Below are 19,103 nucleotides of genomic sequence, written 5' to 3'. Positions count from 1 at the left end.
ACTGCAAAAGAAAAACGGTGTAAGAAGGGGAAAGAAGTTGAGACAAAAATGGTTTGAAACTAACAGGGAGGAATCCTCTGATGCTAAATAAGGAAAGGGATGTGAATACATAGGCGTGACACAGAACACGAAATAAGAAACCGGCTTCTTTCATACTGGTTTCGTGTACTTAGCACTTTCTTTGAGGATGAATTCTCTGGATGAGAAGCTTTTAACCAAATAGTTGAGTACTTGAGTATTTTAGCATTTTATTGCTTAGCAACATTTTAATTCTAATCTTCACTTAAGTGTTTGCCTAGTGCCGTTCTTATCTTGAACAGTCAGGTTCCCAGAAACCTGATGTTTTTCAGCCTTTGACCTTTCAGAGTAGTTTTCCTGCTTGCTTTGGCTTCCTGCAAACCTAACACGGGTGCAAGAGCTGAAATCTTATTAGATCTATGAGCAAAGTACTAGAACTCTTGAAGAAGGAGTAGCATCTCACTGGCAGCAAACACAGCTGGGGAGGAAGGCAGAAGACGCAGACGAGTGGCAGATCTCGAAGAAATGGAGCTTGAGGATGATAGAACCAGGGATCACAGAGGATATTCAGAGGAGATGTCTTTAAAATCAGAAGAGTATGTGAAGAAAAAAAAAGTCTTGAAATACAAAGTCATCTGTGCTGTAAGTAGGGGCTGCTTTTCAAGGATGCTACTTCTACAATTCTCAAATCTGCAGGATTTTTTGAAGTTTCATTGTATCAGTATAATTATTCAGGGTAGCTTAGTAATTGGTAGTTAAAATTTTACTGCATGAGTGTGTCACTGAAGCTGCACTAGCTTCACTGGCACATTTCTAAAGTTCTTCTGGTACATATGAAGCAATTTATTTTACTGTCAGTTTTTGTTGTACTTCATTAACCTGACAGTTCTTTTGCATAGTGAAGACCTTGCTTCGATACCTTGTTTTAGATATTGTCTTAGAACAGATGTGTTTGTGGCCAAAGTAACCACACTTTCTTTTTCCTTACTTTTGTATATTTATATAACAGAACCTATAGGCAAGTCGCTGGCAAAAAACACTCAGGAGGCAAGGCATGGGGAAAGCCTAATGAAACGTTTTGTAGAATATTGTCAGTCCCACATCTCAAATATCGTGTCAGCTCTTTACCTCTTCCCTGAGGATTTCAGAGCTTCAAGCAGCTGCCTTGTAAATAATAAAGTATAGGCTTTAAGTTTTTAAAATCTTTTCTTGTATCTTCTGTTGGTGACCACAATAGAAACAAACATTAAATATGTATATATGTTTACACAAGCTCTTGCATTTGTAAATTGAAATTTAGAGAAAACTACAGGTACTGATTTTAGAAAAGCTTGAAACTTAATTTTGAAAATAACCCTATAAAAAAGAGTCAAGCTACTATACTTCTCAGCTCTATGTCATCAGAACAATTTTACATAGTACAATTTCCTATTTAACCTGCATTGTGCAAGGATTGCATAAAATGTGAGGGAAATACTGGAAATTGTGAAAAAAAGAAGATGAAATAACAGACATATTTTTTCTAAGGTCATCAGTTAAAAATGAGTCATGGGAAAGAATGTGGGAAAATTGCAAAACTATAAAGAAAGGTAAATTTTACCTTCAAGAGGTACATGGAAGAGTAAAGTGAGAAATTTAAGTCTACTAAAACATATTCATTCTTTCAAATGCACTAGTTTTCAAAAGCCTGCCTATACAAAACTCACAATCTACATATTGGAGATGTAAAGTGTTAATATTTCCCACAATTTATGTTTTTGTTAAATCTAATGCATGAAATATTTTCTTGGCAACTTCTTCCTGAAAGTTTAGGCAGAGAATTACTGGCAGGACTTATTAACAGTAAGGACTTACTAACAGTAAGTCCTCCAGCAAACAGAGCATATGCACTAGGAACAACTTTTCTAAGAATAAGTAGTTGTAATTCTGAATTTGGTCATAAAAGTTAGCTGTGGAAAGCCTGAGGATTTGAATAGGTACTACCACCGTTATTTCACATTAAGAATGAATGTCCCAAAATCAAGGGTGTTGTGTAAATATTATAACAAATGGATCAGCTTATCTATATACCTGATAGGAATTTTTGGTTTTTACTTCAGCTGTCTTACTTGAAGAAGTGGGTATGTTTGTTGCTGCAGTAGCTGTATTTTAATTTGTACTTCCGTTTAGTGGGATCTAAATGAATTTGTAATTTATTTCAATTACAAATGTGAGTTTTAATCAAAATGAAGGGTAAAACCATAGTGTCTTTAAGGTGAAAAGTACATGCCCTGGTGATTAGGCTTATCTGTGCTCAGTGAAACACTTGGCAGTGTTATCCTCCCTGCCCAGAAAGAGCGGCTGCTGGTCTAGCCCAAACGAAAATCTTAACACCCTTATTCTCAGAACCTGCTGACTGGAGGTAGGATTAAACTGCTGCCTTCACACCTGCAGTCTCTCTTCAAGGGGCTTCAGCATTTCTGCCAGTTTGGGCAATCTTTCCTCCATCCTCCGTCTCCCTCATCCAGTTCTCTCACCAATCCCATTTCCACTCCTTTTGAGGTACATCTCTACAAAAAGCTGTAAGTAGCAGGAAGAAAGTAAAGTTGAGAAGGAGAAAGTATGAAGGAAGTAACTATGGTATTGCTAGTGTTTGGTGTTGCCAGATAAATAAATCAGTTGTAAAACCACACCTGCTCATCCCTCCATGCTGCCACACTTTTGCCCAGCACCTGCAAGGCAGGACAGGCAGCAGCAAAGATCAGGGGAGGCACGTGCAGTTGTTCTCAGTTCCTTAAGATTGCTGTAGTCTCAGATAAGAGGTTCCATTACAGCTACACTGAGCTTGAGAGTACTCCTCTCTAATTTCTACTTTATTTTTAACCTTAGTACTTCCAGGAATCAGCTGACTGAATCCTGGAAATGGCAGAAGACAAAAAAAAGCTCTCAGGCAAAAAAATGGGACATAATCTGGGCTGTTTCATGGTGATTTTTCCTGTGATATGCATCTTCTTTCCCATGATTATTTTAGCAAAGGTATATCACAATATACTCTGAGAATGTTGTCCCTTTTCACTGCACCTTTCATCCAGCATGAATTGCCATTTGTCTTTGGTCTACTGAGCTTTGTGTCTATTGAGCTGATAGAGGCTTCCTCAGCTCTCCCCCACTCTCCCAAAAGTTATGCTGCTTTATGTTAGGGAGCTTCCTTGGGCTGTTAGTCTCCTTCCAATCTAACTAACAGGGTGACTTATTATAAGAAACTGGCACATGAGTGAAAATTTTACACTTGCAATTTTACACTTTACTACCTCAATCTAGCTAAATTTCTTAAGAAATCCTTGTGATCATATCAAGTAAATACAGAAGTTAAATAAAAGTAATTGCCTTTATTTGTACAGGCAAAGCCTATGCAAAACAGATTAAGTACACTGATTACTTCCTACTATCTTTTCTCCAGCAAAGATTTCCCCAATTACAACATCACAACTGCTGTAGGTTAAAAGTGCAGCATTAGGACCTCAGCTTCTAAGGTTCTTCTGTCCTATATTCAAGCCCAATGTTTTGGTGAAGAGCTTCAGAGAAATTATTAGTTCTTAAGAAATAATGCATTCATATAAATATTAATGAATTAATTTCTAATAAACATAACAATTTACCACAGTTGTGAACATTGGTTTCCCTGTGTCTGTGTGACAGGTTCTGCTGTGTGCTTTGGTGGTTGTATCCCTGGGACTAGGTTTAGGACTAGGACTCAACCGTGGAAACCAGGAGCAAGGTACGTTTATGATACTTTCAGCATAACTGCCAATGATCTGGATCTGGCAAAGGCTTTCAGCAAAGGCTAGTGTACTGTAAATGATCTGTGAAAAGTTCTTGCATTTCTCAAGTTTGATTGCATAAAAATTGAACACTCACAATCTATACTTGAAAAACCTATCCTAAACCACTGTCTTGCTGAATCTTTCCAAAAGTGTGAAACCTAGTTCATGGCACCCTGGAAGCTTTATTGCCCTAACACTTCCAGAAAATTTGAGAGATGTTATCCTATTATATATAGTTATTGCAGTTAGTTAAATATTTTGTGAAAGAAAATAATTGGATAATCTTCAGTATATTTAGCATAGTTCAGGAGGCTGATGCTAAAACTGATTATGAATATTCTTTGAAAACCTGAGTTTCTGTAAATCTACAATAAAAAGGGTGTAGTGGCTTGAGTCAGTAGAATGGTATTTTTTAGTTAGAAAAACAAAGTAATGTTTTGATATTGGGGGAACAAGCCAGTCCAGGTGAGAACAAAAAAATTCAACACACTGTGAATTAAATAAAACACTTCCTTTAAAATCAAAACAATTGTAATCCCTTCTTGAAGAGTTCAAGGAAGCACATTCTCATAGCTAATCAACACATACTGTACTTGTTTACCTAGTAGCTCATTAAGTCTTAGATCCTTCTGAAAACTTTCAATAGCAAATAAAATTAAATAGAACCATAATTGGTTTTTGATCATTTGAAAATCATTTTAGCTCTGCATAGGCTCTACAAAGTGGGTATTAAAGCCCAAATTTGTAGGCAGTGCATCCTGCAAAAGCATGAACCTTGTCGCAATTATAATAGAATTGCCCTATCAAACCTGAGTAGATAGTTATGCCTATTCCTGTTTAACTGTGTGACTGGAGAAGAAAGCTGGAAATGCAGGAGCTCAGCAGGATTCAAACAGTATTTCTGGAGTACAGACAATGTGCAAACAAGGCTTGTCCATGTGGAGGCTGGTGTGGAACTGCGAGTAGTGATCTTTGGAGATTTGTGATTGCCCTAGGGAGATCCAGAGTTGTCCCTTCACCCTGCTTGAAGGTGTCAGAGCTGTGTTGAGGAAGACTTGTCTCAATTTTCAATGCCGGGCCTGTCCTCTTCTTTATTTTAATTAAAACAGCCCAACCTACAGATTTTTAAGGGACATGGTAACGATAAAGTAGCAGAGATATTGCCAGAGTCCTGAGTGCTCCAATAAGTTCCGTGGATTTTGTCCAGATAACTTTTGAATGTCTCCAGGAAAGGAGATTCCCCCATGCTGTCCCTATCCTACCCAGGGCCCAGGAGCCACTGCCCCTGTCCCAGCACTGACCCAGCAGGGATGGCCTCCAGCTCACCACAGTCTTGCCCTGCCCAGATGTGAGTCCGCTGAACCAGACCTACCCACAGGCCAACAACCTGGCCATGACCTGTCCCTGTTGTCAGGGAAGTGCCCAGTTCCCAGTGTGGGGCTGCCCTCATGGTATCTCAGCTGCCCTGCTCCAGCATGGAGTGGTGGGATGGCTCCTGATTGCTGCTCCCTGCCCAGCTGCTCCTGGGGACCCCTATGGCTCGGTACCCTGCCCTGAGGGAGCTTCTGTCCCATGCAGATGCATTACAGAACAGCCAAAGTGGGAATCACTCTTCCTCTTTTATTTCAGACTGAGAAATGAGCAGGGGAGATGCCAGTCTCCCCTTTCTCATGCTGGCAGAGTGGAACACCCTGGCATTGCCTCCCATCCAGTGGTCCTGCAGAGACCTATTGCAGAAACAGCCCTGCCCCAGGCTGTGGGCCAGCATGGTCCCAGCCACTGTCAGACCTTCAGCTCCCAGAGGGATTCCTACAGCCTTGCTTCCACCGTGTTGGCCCGCGTGCTAGTGGAAAATGGCTAGGGAATCAGATTTGGGAAATTATTCAGCACATCTCTCCCTGCAGCCCATATCCATGATCTGTTTAACTGACCTACCTGGCACAGGGTTATCTGAGCATTCAGCCTCGCTGCCTTCTCCCTACAGTCAGCTGCAGACACAAGTGCAATGAGCCACACAGGAAAGATGTGTCCGGCTGCCAGTGTGACAGTGGCTGCAAGGAGCGTCAGGACTGCTGCTGGGACTATGAGGATACCTGTGTGGAGCCAAGTAAGTTCCCCTCCAGGCAGTGCTCACTGGTGTCCATTTTATTTTGACTTTTTTTCTTCATGTGACTGTAATAGAAAATGGGTAATTGTCATGTTTATGCAGATACACAGAAGTCACGTCACATTTCCTAGGGAGGGAAATGTGACCAAAAAAATCACAAAATCATGGAATAGTTATAAGGTTGGAATGGACCACTGGAGGTCATCTAGTCAAGCCTCCCTGCTTAAGTAAGATCCTGAAGCTTGTGCCCCAGTGGCTTTTAAATGTCTCCAGGAAAGAAGATTCCACAACCTCTCTGGGCAACCTTTCCAGTGCTCCATCACCCTCACAGTAAAATTATCTTCCTGTTCAGGTGGCTGTGACAGAGCCTAGCTGCCTCTGTAATCAGGTGGTAGAGAGCTGTAACATGGTGACCTGGCAGGACACAAATCTTCCTTCATCTTTCTCAAATCAGACTTCTGTATTTTTGTCCCTTATGGATAACCAAAGCATTTGCCATGCATATTTTATGGCACATACAAAGATGAAGATGAGCATGAGCAGGAATAATGGGTTATCTTTAATCAGGGCCCTTGAAGCAGCAACCCTGTTGTGCTGGTACCTCTTGCACATTTGAAAATAAGGGGTGTTTCCCAGTCAGTTGTGCTCTCCGCCCTCATGCAGACCTTGGTGGTGCTTGGGACTGGAGAAGTCCACTTGTCTTCTGGTGGACAGCCTGGTTCTGCATTGAGACCAGCCTCCTCTCCAGTTACTGTGTCTGCTTTCCCAGCAGCTGCTCATGTATTTCTTCATGCTTATTGCTTTTATTGCTTTTTTCTGCCCACTTCAGTCCTTACTTCTCTTTTTTTTTTTTTTTTTTTTTTTGCTCTCTGCTGGAACTCATGTGCAAGAGCATAAAAAAGATCAGTTTGCTTCTCTTTCTCCCTGTAAAAGAAATATGGAGTGTTGTTTTTTTGTTTTTTTTTGTGTGTGTGTGTTTTGTTTTGTTTTATTTTTTTGTGTTTTCCCTAGATCTTTTTGGAAAGATGGAAGGCTTTGAGGGAGATGACTTTGGGGATACCTTTGTAAAATAAATTTTTTTATGACTGTGTTACTGTTCAGTGGACAAAGAAATAGGCTTTTTGCATTAAATGAAATCTTGAGTTTTCTTTGCAGAGCAAACTTCTAAAGCAACTCAAACAGTACTTATAAATAACTTTTTTTTTCTTTATCTGTTTAAAGGATTTTCACACAAAGAAGTTCACATGAGGTTCTGTGAACTGAATCATAGTTTTTTTCCTTTGAATTTTCAGCCCGATCTTGGAAGTGCACTACTTTCCGTTGTGGTGAGACAAGAGTACCTGGAAGTTACTGTTCTTGTTCTGATGACTGCTTGCAAAGAAAAGACTGCTGTGTAAATTACTACAGCATTTGTAAAGGTACATCAAAATAAAAAAGTTTTACATATAAATTTTTATGTGAAATAGATGGGCAAACATTGAAAATATAAAGGCAGATGAATTTTCTTCTCAAGACCAGATTCTGACTGGCATTTTGAAAAATTAATACGTTTTGAGGTGAATCTTTTGGTATTGTTGACTGTGAAAAGCACTTTTTCTGTAGAACACTGTGAATTGTGTCATTGATTAGAAAGACAGAATTATTTGGATAATACAGAAGTAGACCATGTGGGGCCTTTGGATTTTTTCCTTTTTTTTCTTTTTTTCCCCTTCCCCCCGCAAAAAATAGATGGAGACAATCTGAAGTATATATTGTAGTAGTCACCTCTAATTTAAAATTTCCCATCCTTTTTATTGTAAATCTGGTTTCAGACTGAATTTCTTATGTTTTATTTATTTTTGAATATCATTGTTGATGGCTAACTTTTTCATACTGGCTCCAGATAAACACATTAAAGAATAGTGCAGGTATAATTCAGTTATAGGAATAACTCTTGAGGTGTATGATGGTGACATAGTATCTGTTATCAGAATTCTTTTGTGTTGTTAAAGGGGATAAATCGAAGGCAACTCCTGCAAAATTACATTTGTTAACTAAATGCAGATTAAAGCTAAAAGTTGTTAAAGCACAACATACAGAAAGAAAATAAGTACTAAAGGGAGCCCTGAACTTGTGTCTAAGTGTGTCAGTGGTACTCAGAAAAGAAAAAAGGAGTAAGTAGCTCAATGTGGACAGGATACATTTTGAATATTATTAATTTAAAACTCAATAAAAGGCTAAGCTTTCCGTAGTGTTTTCTTCTTCATTTTGTTTCTTTGCTTTTCTGTGTGGCATATGTTCTTTGTTTTTGACTTGTGAGCACTAGTGCTTTCAGGGTTTGAGGGCCTAATAGGTTGCACCAAATTGTTCCTAAAGGTGTCTTTAGCCCTAGATTTCTGTTGAAGCAGAAAATGTTACAGGAAGAGCTTTAAAAAGGTAGATGCTTTTTTTGGTGGTGGTGGTGGGGTTCAGTGCTAACTCAGTATTTTGTTTTCCTTTTAGGTGAAACATCTTGGGTAGAAGAACCATGTGTGTCAATTGAAACTCCTCAGTGTCCAGACGGGTAAGATAAAGGAATTTGCCTCCTTAGCAAATACAAATTTTGTGATGGTCAAAAATACTCCAGTGTTCTGAAATAGGTTTTCATATTTATGGAGAGTAAAGTCTCTGCCCTGAGGAATAAATATTCTGTAGAAATTTATAACTAGGAATGTTTATTCTTTTTAAAACCTTTGTCATTCATTGATCATTTACAGTTTAGAACAGAGTACAGGAGTTCAATTCAGATTGAAATTCAGTTTGCAAAGACTGGAAAAATTGTTAGCATTATCAATGTTCATTTATCACAAATTGTTCATAGTCCATTTCATGTTACCATATTGTATCTTTGATAGTTGTGATTAGTCACTTTATGCAGTCTGTAATAACAGCTAGAATCTGTGATTGCAATTATTTAGGCAACAGTGTTGTTTGGGTTTTTTTTGCTTCAGTTATTTACAGGAAGAAAGTTGTATTTAAAAGATAGCTATGAAGTAGCTGTATATCTGAAAAAGTTTTGCTATATGTGCAGGATTTCAGAACCATAAGTAGAGGCTCAGCAGAAACACCATTTAAAAGTTGTCCTCAAAGAAATACAAAATAATTTCTGGTTCAGTTATGGTATTTGTGACATCATCCATTATTTTATTTTATTTTATTTTACTGCCAATTTAGTTTAACTATAACAGTAAAACCATTAGCATTGTGAGTTCTTTGTAGGTTCCTGCATGTACCTCCCAAAATAGGTATCAAAGTACACTTTTTAGGTTAACAAATAACTTGCTGAGTTAACCCAGCTTCATAGGCTAAAGCTTGGAAAGTAGTGGAGGGGGCTTCTTTGAGTGCTATACACTGCATTGCAATATAAAGATCCATTTAATTTCAGATTCAAATAAGCAAGCTGTTTTATGCAGACTGGTTTTTTACAAACTATTGATGCTAGTGTGCTTCTGTGTTTTGGAAAGACCACTGTTAATAAGAACAAACAAGGATAGTGATTACTGCCTGATGTCAATATGTAACTTTTTAAAAATGTTATGGCTGAAATGATTGCTTATATTTTATTCATCCTCTGCTCTCTTACCAGAAGGAGTGTTATTATTATTTGCTCTCAATATTGAACTCTATCTCACACTGTGTTATTAATTCTGGGATGCACATGAATACTCAAGATCCTGCTTATAAAAGCTGAATTTATATTGTTAGATATCTTAAGAAGTCACCAACTCTCCAAATTTCTTTATGATGATAAACTTATATTTTCTTGTAGATTTACTCTCCCACCACTTATCCTTTTTTCAATGGATGGGTTTAGAGCAGAATATTTGGAAACTTGGAGTTCTTTGCTGCCAAATATTGAAAAACTCAGTAAGTTACTAAGGGTGCTTTGACTGTTTTCTTTAAAAGTCTGCATGCAACCTCTCTGGTCTCTTTTGCTACTGTCATGCATATGTGTTGCTCAGCAATAAAAAAAATCACAATTCAGGCCTCTTTCATCAGCTGAATCTTTCATTATTATATATATTCTGCATTGCTTCTTGTATTTGTGCAGCAAACGTGAGTTTTTTTTTTTTTTAATGAGGCCTCTAATATTGGTCAGCAACTTTTTTATTAAGTACACAGTTTAAAATATACATTAAAATACAGTTTAAAATTGAGAAAAAGTTCCAGATAAGCATTTCCTGCACCTTCAGTACTGCGTTAAAAAAATAGTTAAATAGGTGATAAGAGTTGAACATTACAGTATAATACAATGAGTTATTGGGAAAATTTTCTTTTTTTTTTCCAAAACAGATATTTTAAGATGTTAATATGTTGATATTATTGCAGTCGGGCTCAAGTAACCATTTTCCAGCATTTCTGAATATTGTGAGGAAGAGTAGGTTGAAGATCTTTAGCTTGTACTTTAAAGCACTCTAAAAAGTGAGATCATTATTGCACACTTGGTTTAAATTCCTGAATATTTTAGAGGTCAGGTGTTACATTATGTTTCTATTACGCTCATTTGAAAATTTCACATGTATATTATGAAGTACAACATTTTATGGAATAGTTAACAATATTGTTTGTGGATAATGAGAGTATCCAGAAACCTGAACTTGAACTAATGTGCATACCTGACTTCTTGGGCTAATTGTTTATTCTCTGATGTCATTCTGAATGGAAAGAACTTAAATCAGTGAAGGAGTCATGAATGCTGAAGGTAGTAGTCAGTTCCAGTCTTTTGAAACAAGCCGAAAAAGGAATGCCAAACTGGCAAAAGGAACGAATACCATTCTGTGTCTATGTTTCCAAGAAATCTTTTGAAACATGAACCAGTCTAACTCAGCATTGCTCATATTTGTGGTCAACTTGAGCAATTCTTTATGCACACTCATATTTCTCAGAAATCTACAGGGAAGAATTTTCTTTCTTTGCAAAATAAAAAAAATGTAATGTTGATTTATAGCATAAAATCTTTCCTCTCTATTAACTCCTTTAACCTAGAACTTGCAGTAAAGGTAATCAAGCTTATAGAATATGTACAGTATGAATACAGATCCTGTATTGTGTAAGAGAAATCCGTAGAAAATTTTGCTGATTTTCCCATATCTTTCGATTATTCAATTATTCAGATGTTCTTCAAACATTCTTTTAGCCTCTTTTTTTTCTGTATCACATTGGAACAGTTTTGTTGAAAAATTTCACACATTGTTTTGGTTGCTTAGTCAAAATCAACTTCTGATCTTTGACTGAAATGCTCTACATCAATTAATAAAGTGTGTTTGAGCATGAATGAAATCATAATCTCGTTACAGCTTAATATAGAATTTTGTCCACGTGAATTAGATGTAAAAATGTCATTAAGGCATTTTTCAGTCTTCATATATTTGTTTTGTGGGTAAATAAGTTGAATCTTGCAGTGGATTTAGACATTACAGATGTTAATGTGCTGAGAACCTTTGATCTATGAAAAATAATGCAATGTTTGGAGATACAGGTAGGACACCTGGTGTGGTATTCACCCCAGGGCAGAACACCTGCATTTAGACACATTCTTGGAGATGTCTGCATGTGAGATGATTATATGCTGATTGAATCTGTGCCTTTATGTTTAATATAGTTTGCACAGTGCAGTGTAAGAACCTAGAGGACAAGTCAGCTCAATCAACAGAGAGAGGGTGCCACAGGACAAATTGGTGCCCTAATCTGTGTTTTTGTTGTACTTCAGAGTGCCATGGCCTTCAGCAGCTGTGTCAGGAGAACACAATCTTGAAGTGATTTGCATCAAAAGTGTCCACTTTCATGCAGATGTCTTGGACATCAGAGGGTTTCTCAAGTGGCACCTGGCTCCAGTGCTTAAGCAACTGAGTCCGGAGTCCTGCTTGTCACCAATCAGCTCTGCAGAGCATCGTTTGGTCTGACCTGAGGCTTCAGTCTCACTGCATAGATATGTATAGCTAGGCCATTTTAGGTCTTGGAAGTGTCTGAGAAATTTATTTGGATTGGCAGACAGGATGGAGGAGGAGCATCTGAAGGCCAGACAGGATCATTAGACTTCTCCAAGGAGCTTAGGCCTCTAGGCTTTAGGCAGCTGAATTGGGTATCCAGGCCCACTGACTGCAAGGGGACATTAAGCTTGGCTCACAAGGAGGCACCAGGATTGTATGTCTTGTGTTGGAGTGACGTTTCTCCATCTAAATCCACAGCAACTGATAATAGTGATTTTTGTTTGGTTTTTAGACTGTTAGTTTTCAATTTAAAAAAAGATAAGAAAATGTATATTAATGCTCTGATATGTTGCAGAAACATGTGGCACACATTCAAAATACATGAGAGCTGTTTACCCCACAAAAACCTTTCCAAACCACTATACTATTGTCACAGTAAGTGAGAATTTTTGTTTTTCCTTTTCATTGTCTGGGTAACACAGAAAGGATTTTGTGGTGCCTGTTTTTTTGTGTGATACAGGAACTCATTCTATAGATATCAGAGAGAGAGAGAGAGAGAGAGAAAGAGAGAAAGGCTGAGATGGTACATACAGGCATGATCTGTGTGGCTATACATCTTGTGCTATCTGTCCCTGCCCTGTAAGCTGGTTATTACTGATCCTTGTCAGTTTAATTGGAGCACGGTTGAGGACACAGCCTTTTGATGACAGTGTTTGTTAGGGTGGGTTTGGCAGTTGCCATGCAGCCACATGACATACAGGGTACTATAGCACATCAGGTTTTAATTGGGCTGGAAAGGAAATATGGAAAAGGGAATTTGATGGGCATGCTGAATTCATTGTCAGGAAGATGATCTATGTGAATTAGGAAAGTGTTCTATTTCTATGATAAAAAAAGTTCTTTAAAATTGCAGCACTGTAGCAGTGTGCATTGAAACATAATTTAGGGTCCATTTGATTTCAGGACTAAGCCTTTTATTTTGTTTATTCTCATTTTACAGGGATTGTATCCAGAATCTCATGGAATCATTGATAACAACATGTATGATGTAGACTTGAATGCGCATTTCTCACTTTCAGGGGAGGAAAAATTCAAACCTGCATGGTGGAAAGGGCAACCAGTAGGTTTGTTTGTCATACAATATTTATGTCCAGAATGGTTTGTGTCATATCATAAAACAACACAAAAAGGGAATAAAATTAAAAACTGTGCAATATATTTGCAGAAAGTACTAGATAACCTGTAGGCTTCATATAATAGGCTGCCTACAAAGTAGTTCACTTGTTATGAAAGTAAAAGAACTCTTAAAATGTTAATTCTGAGACTCAAAACTTTCATTTAATGTGGCAGTTAGTACTGGAATGGATTTCTTGCCACAGGGAGCCACAGTAAATGTTCAGTATGATTTGATTTTGGGGTATTTTTTTGCTTGTTTTTTGATGATACAAAGTGAAATTGGTTTCCAAATTACATCTATTTACACATATCTATTTGCAAATATCTGGGCATTTAAAAACAAGGAAGGGAGTAGCAAAGAGCTTAACTTCTGAAAAAAATTATGTTGTTATGGCACATTTCATAACAACCCTGAATTGTACCTATGGTTATGATTAATATTAATTTCCTAGAAATATCAAGCTCCAATATGTTGCTGAAAAGCACCCTAAACATATGCAATATAGGGTATACTTACTTAATATACATTTATATATGTGTGTCTGTGTGTCTGCGTGGTAATGTTTATAATATACTCAAATACCCAGATTTTGGTGCTGTTTTTTTTCCTGAAGGATTCTGTCAGGTTTCTAACACAACCAGAGCTGCACATTCTAGGGTTAATAGAAATATGCCCTCTTACAATAAAATAATATAATTAGAATCTATATCTGAAATAGAAATAGGTACAAAACAAAATGAAACTAATGGAATAGAATATTTCAGTTGGAATGGACTTACATGTATCATCTAGTCTAGCAGCCTGACCAACTCTGGGCTGCCCAAACATTATATCATATTTTTAAGGGTGTTGTCCATATGCTTCATAAACACTGACAGTCACAGGGCAGCAACAACCAGCTTCAGGAAGCCTGTTCTAATGTTGTATGTGTATATAAAATGTTTCCTAATGCCAATTCTGAATATCCCTAAGGCAACTTCTTCCATCTTGATCCTGGGGTTTGCCACAGGAATAAGGATCACTACCCATTGCCATTTATGGAAATCCCTATATGTTTTTTTCTATGCTGAGACTATCCAGGAAATTTCAACATCATGGTTTCCATGCTACTAGTTTTTCTTCAGAATGTGCATGCAGGAAACAAAACTTTAGATCAGATATGATCATTAGGTAACTGTGAAAGGAGAAAGAAAAATGCGTGCTTGCAGCACGTATTTCTACTTTTGTGATCTGAAGTCCTCCAGTGGTGACAAAAAATCATTTGTTTGTATCTTTACCCAAAGGTCTGGCTGACAGCAATGTCCCAAAATTTGAAAGCAGGCACCTTCTTTTGGCCAGGCTCTGATGTTCCAATTGGGGGAACATACCCCACCTTGTACACCAAATACAACGGGTAAGATCTGATAATGGCTTGTCCTAAACTCCTGCAGATTACTCCAAAAATGCAAACTGCTATTTGACAGTTGAAGGAAATGAAAGACAAGATTTTTAAACAAGTTTGACAGATCAGTGCCATGCCACATTGTCCTGGTTATGCCATGGAATGACCAAAAATACTTGAAATTTTCAATACCATTCACAATGAGGAAGTCAAAAGGGTACTGTATATTCTGCTCTCCTAGACAGTTTAGAAGTCCCAACCAAATGCAAAACACTAGGAGAGCATTCTGGAAATGATTAGTAGCCACTGCTAAGCTGCACCAATGATTGCCGTATTTCCATGCATAAAATTAAGATATTATATAGCACTCTAAAAATACTTGCACTTGAGAATAAGCTTGCAGATAACCTATACCCTAAGACAACAAACATAATCTAGGAAGCCATAGCAAAAGGCTATGGGAGACAGAAATTACTGAAGAGAGACTGCTGGATAGGGAAGCTAGTGAAAGAAGAGGGGCTCTAAATTTCCTCTGGTCTTGCTTGCATGTTTGATAATATGCACACAGCTATTGAATCATAGTTCTTGTATGGTTTTTTTCTAATTCATTCAAAGGTTACACATGTGAAGTACCAATTACTGTCACCGTTTTTGTTGCCTTTTTTTTTATTTTTTTTTTATTATTTTTTCTGGTTGTTTCTGTTTCTTGGAATTTGTTTGTTTTGTCATGGAAGGCATTGCCATTAGTAAATTATTTCTAGATTTTTGATGATTGTGAGGATTGCAGTGTACTTCCCAGGATTCTTTAGAAAGATAATCTAAAGCAAGCATAGAAGCATAAATCTCTATAGATAACAGACTCTGAAGTGATGAGTAGGCATGGTACTTGGAAAACACCTGGGTGCTATAACTAACTAATGTAGAGCTTGTGTATGACTTTGAGGGAAAGCAGAGCTATTTAATAGGTGAATTCTTTTATAGGAAACAAAGCATGATCTCACAAAGACTTTGATGGGATTATTACTTACTTTTAAAATATGTAAGGCCAAGGCTTATATATTCTGAAAAGAATAAAAATTACTCTACTTTGTATTTCAAGGTTTATTTCCTGAACTTTAAATAATTTTTTTGTATGTATTTTAAAATATATGAGTAGTCCCACCAACACAGGTTTGTGTTTGCAAAATCAGGGTCTGTCTAATTTACCACTTAAAGTGACTTACATTCAATTAAAAATAAGGGTAATAAATATAATTGCTATACCTTGTTAAAATTCTTAGTTCCAGATCTGTGACTTTAATATATGACTAGAGTATGGACACTTTCTCTGTATCTAGGAAATAGAAGTGCTAGTCAGTAAGTCTTATTAACATCATATCTTTTTTTATTTACTTTTTTTTCCTTTTCAGTTCATTTCCATATGAAGAGAGAATTTCAGGAGTACTGAAATGGCTTGATAATGCCCAACCTGAGAGGTACACCTTTTAATATCTACCTGCTTTGAGAGACTATAGCTTAGAAAGGTTTTAATGCTCAGCAATTGAAATTTATGTCTGTGTTTATGAAACATGGAATCTTCCTCACCATTTTAAATGATTATTTGCTGAACTTAAGCCTGTTCTGTATCTTATCATAGCTATGATAAAACTGTAGGTACAAAAGATTAAAAAGCAAACAGGATGTACTGTTGTATCAGTTTTATTTGATTGTTGTGTCTTTTTTCTTGGTGTGTGTCCTGTAGAAAACATTGAACATTCAGTTTCTAGTCTAAGTGTATGGATGAAAATATGAAGGCTATTACACAAGAAAGGTTAAATACATGAAAGTAATTGCAGTAAGTAATTCAGGATGAAAAGTAAATGTCAGTGCTCATCATGGTGTCAACTTTGTGACGTGTAAAGAAATGAAATATTTTATATGACAATTTGCTAATAAAATCCTAATGTATTTGCAGTTAGGAGATGCTCTCTAGAGTCTCACTGCTTAGTCAGGAAGAGCTCTTTCAGTTGGTAGTTCCATTTACATCTCAAAAAGGATTGTTTGCTCTGGTGTCTGAGATCATGAATTTTTCCAGAGTGATTTCTGGTTACCTGTTGAAGACACTGGATATTGTTTCTGAAATTTTAACTTCAAAGAGCCTTGCTGATTAATTACAAAACTCAGAGGAAGTTCAATGATTATATTTGCTGTATGGACTGTTATCAAGGTTTAAAGAAGTTATTTATAATTCCTTTTAAAATGTCATTTGATATTGCCTTTTTTTTTTTTTTAAATCAAAGTGTTCTTTTTAGGTGCTGCCTCTAAATTGTCATAATGTTCCATTCTTATTTATTTCTAACTCAAGGCCTGACATATACACTTTATATATTGAAGAACCAGATTCTTCTGGACATTCATTTGGACCAGTTAGTGCTGGTGTAAGTAGTTCCTATATTTTTCTTATATTTAATTGCACTAAAAATGGTGTTGTACTATGAACTTAACCAATTTATAGACCTGAAAAGGATAGTAGATGAAAAATTGCCATGACTCTTTTATGACTTTTTGTTCAGAACTTTTGCTTGTGATTGAACCTAATGTTATGATTCCCACACTGTGTGGGAATCAAAAGAACCATAAACCATCAGACTGAAATTTCATATCACACTACTAGAAAAAATATTAATATTTAATGATATTATTATGTCATATTTAGAAGCACATGGCCTGGCAAATCCTCAGAGCTACCTTTTATTTATTCCTATGCTGTACTTCAATGTTGGCTAATTTGTAAACCAAAAGCTTTACTTGCATGAAGGCAAAAATTTCAACCTTTAAGGATCTTAGATGTAACTGATTTATCCCACAGGTAATCAAAGCCTTACAGGCCGCAGATAAAGCAGTGGGGATGCTCATGGATGGCCTTAAACAAAGAAACCTGCACAAGTGTGTAAACCTCATTGTTTTAGCTGATCATGGTAATATATTTACTTATTTTTTCAAGTTAATTTTACTGAGTCACTGTTTTCTTCCTGTGTGAAATATGTGGTCTTGGTAGTGTTAATCCATTTTATAAATCACTTTATTTTCCTTGCCATATGAAAAAGTACTGTTTCTGTGTTGCCCTTTAGGGATGGAGAGGACCTACTGCAAGAAGTTAGAATATATGACTAATTACTTCAAAAAGGTGGATTTCTACATCTATGCTGGGCCTGCAGCTCGCATTCGAGCAAAGAATGTTCCAAATGACTATTTTACATGTAAGTGTCGACCAGTCCTGGGATTGAGCAATCAATATAGCAGGAAACAAACAAACAAACAAGCAAAAAAAAGGGAAATGGATAATCAGTAGTAATCAGCAGTGTAAGCAGCTTTCTATTTCCCTTAACTTGGCTTCAACATCCATGGAGGTTTTTTGGGATTTTTTTTTCAAGAATGAGCACTTTAGATGAATTTGAAGGTTAGAAAAGATTGTTGTAGACTCTAATTTGTATTTTCATGGCATGGAAAGAAGAAGTAAAGGTACTATTTTTTTTTTAACTGGAATTCAGGGGTTTCATAAGTGCATTGTTCTTCACAGATTTCTTGTGCAACATTGGCAGAGTCAGTCTTTTTGGAGTAATGAATGTTTCTGTGTGTACAAAGTTACAGAGTCTGAACCTTAGCACAGTGTAATCTAAGCCTTGGTTAAGCCCTTTAGCTAGTATCTCAAAAGAACAGAAAATTGAAATAATTTGAGCTAACTCTGACTTGAAATAGATACCATGCTAGCAGACTGGAAAAAAAAAAAAAATCCCAGAACTTTCTGTATTAGGGAAAAGAATGGAGATAAAATCATGGAAAAGCTCTATGTATTGACTTCAAAGAATTTGTAAAGTATTTTAAAAGGCATAGTTATTGCAGGTCACAAATACGAGCTGGGATTCCATTGTATTTTTAATTAATGTTTTATAATTGTACTTATTTGAAGGAACAATATTTATATGACATAAAGCAGACTTTCATTGATTTAATTCAGATAAAAGCAGAGTAATAAGCTGAGAAAAGAATACTCTCGTTTTTTTCTGTATCTCAATCTCAATAAAATTGTTGACTCATTTCCTCTAATAGTCCTAGATTTTCTGTAGGAATTTTTCTTCCATGAAGTGCTCAGATTTACTTTTTAGAAAGTTAATGTCAAATGGTTAAACTACTCTTTCAAAATGTGAAAGGTGAAAATATCAAGATAGACTCAAATTTCCTCTGTGACTAATGCTGGAAGCAAAATACAAGACAAGTTCTCCGGGTCCTGTTCAATGTAAAAAAGGTTGTACTTCGAACAGAGGCTAGATAAGAGAAAAAACCTCAGGTCTGACATCTGTCAGCTTTAGATGTAGGGAGTCATCACCATGGCAGTTTTCTACAGTCTGTCCTGATGTACCCAAAATTCGAGTGTTCTAGCAACTTCCACAGGCACACTTACAGGCAGTTACCACTGGAAACATAACATTCCTACCTGTGGAAGGCTACAGTTGCCACTGTCTTCACAAGCTAATAAAGAAATCCAATTTTATAAACAAAAAGTATGTTTAAGTTTTTCTCATGAGGCTTTGTCCTTCAGCAATTTGAATGTACATTAATTCTTCTTTTCTTTTTAACAGTTGACTCAGAAGGAATCGTTAAAAACCTCACAGTGAGTAAATATTCTCAT

At 36.6% G+C, this 19,103-nt stretch overlaps 1 protein-coding gene across 1 annotated transcript in view; it reads left to right on the top strand.

Moving 5' to 3' along the window:
• The first annotated feature begins 320 nt into the window (after positions 1-320).
• Positions 321-19,103, top strand: part of ENPP3 (ectonucleotide pyrophosphatase/phosphodiesterase 3) — a 35,569-nt gene continuing 16,786 nt past the window's right edge. Inside the window, exons 1-14 of the mRNA XM_021540695.2 lie at positions 321-660; positions 3,697-3,775; positions 5,806-5,928; positions 7,221-7,346; positions 8,410-8,470; positions 9,716-9,813; positions 12,232-12,311; positions 12,877-12,996; positions 14,337-14,446; positions 15,844-15,909; positions 16,779-16,851; positions 17,283-17,391; positions 17,545-17,673; positions 19,054-19,085. Of these exons, the coding sequence (XP_021396370.1) occupies positions 544-660; positions 3,697-3,775; positions 5,806-5,928; positions 7,221-7,346; positions 8,410-8,470; positions 9,716-9,813; positions 12,232-12,311; positions 12,877-12,996; positions 14,337-14,446; positions 15,844-15,909; positions 16,779-16,851; positions 17,283-17,391; positions 17,545-17,673; positions 19,054-19,085 (1,323 nt within the window). The 5' untranslated portion in view covers positions 321-543. The remainder of the gene's footprint in view (positions 661-3,696; positions 3,776-5,805; positions 5,929-7,220; positions 7,347-8,409; positions 8,471-9,715; positions 9,814-12,231; positions 12,312-12,876; positions 12,997-14,336; positions 14,447-15,843; positions 15,910-16,778; positions 16,852-17,282; positions 17,392-17,544; positions 17,674-19,053; positions 19,086-19,103) is intronic.

This window comes from Lonchura striata, chromosome 3 (assembly GCF_046129695.1).
Source record: "Lonchura striata isolate bLonStr1 chromosome 3, bLonStr1.mat, whole genome shotgun sequence".
NCBI lineage: Eukaryota > Metazoa > Chordata > Aves > Passeriformes > Estrildidae > Lonchura > Lonchura striata.
Note: the sequence above shows the minus strand (reverse complement) of the source record. Positions and strands in the feature narration are given on the sequence as shown.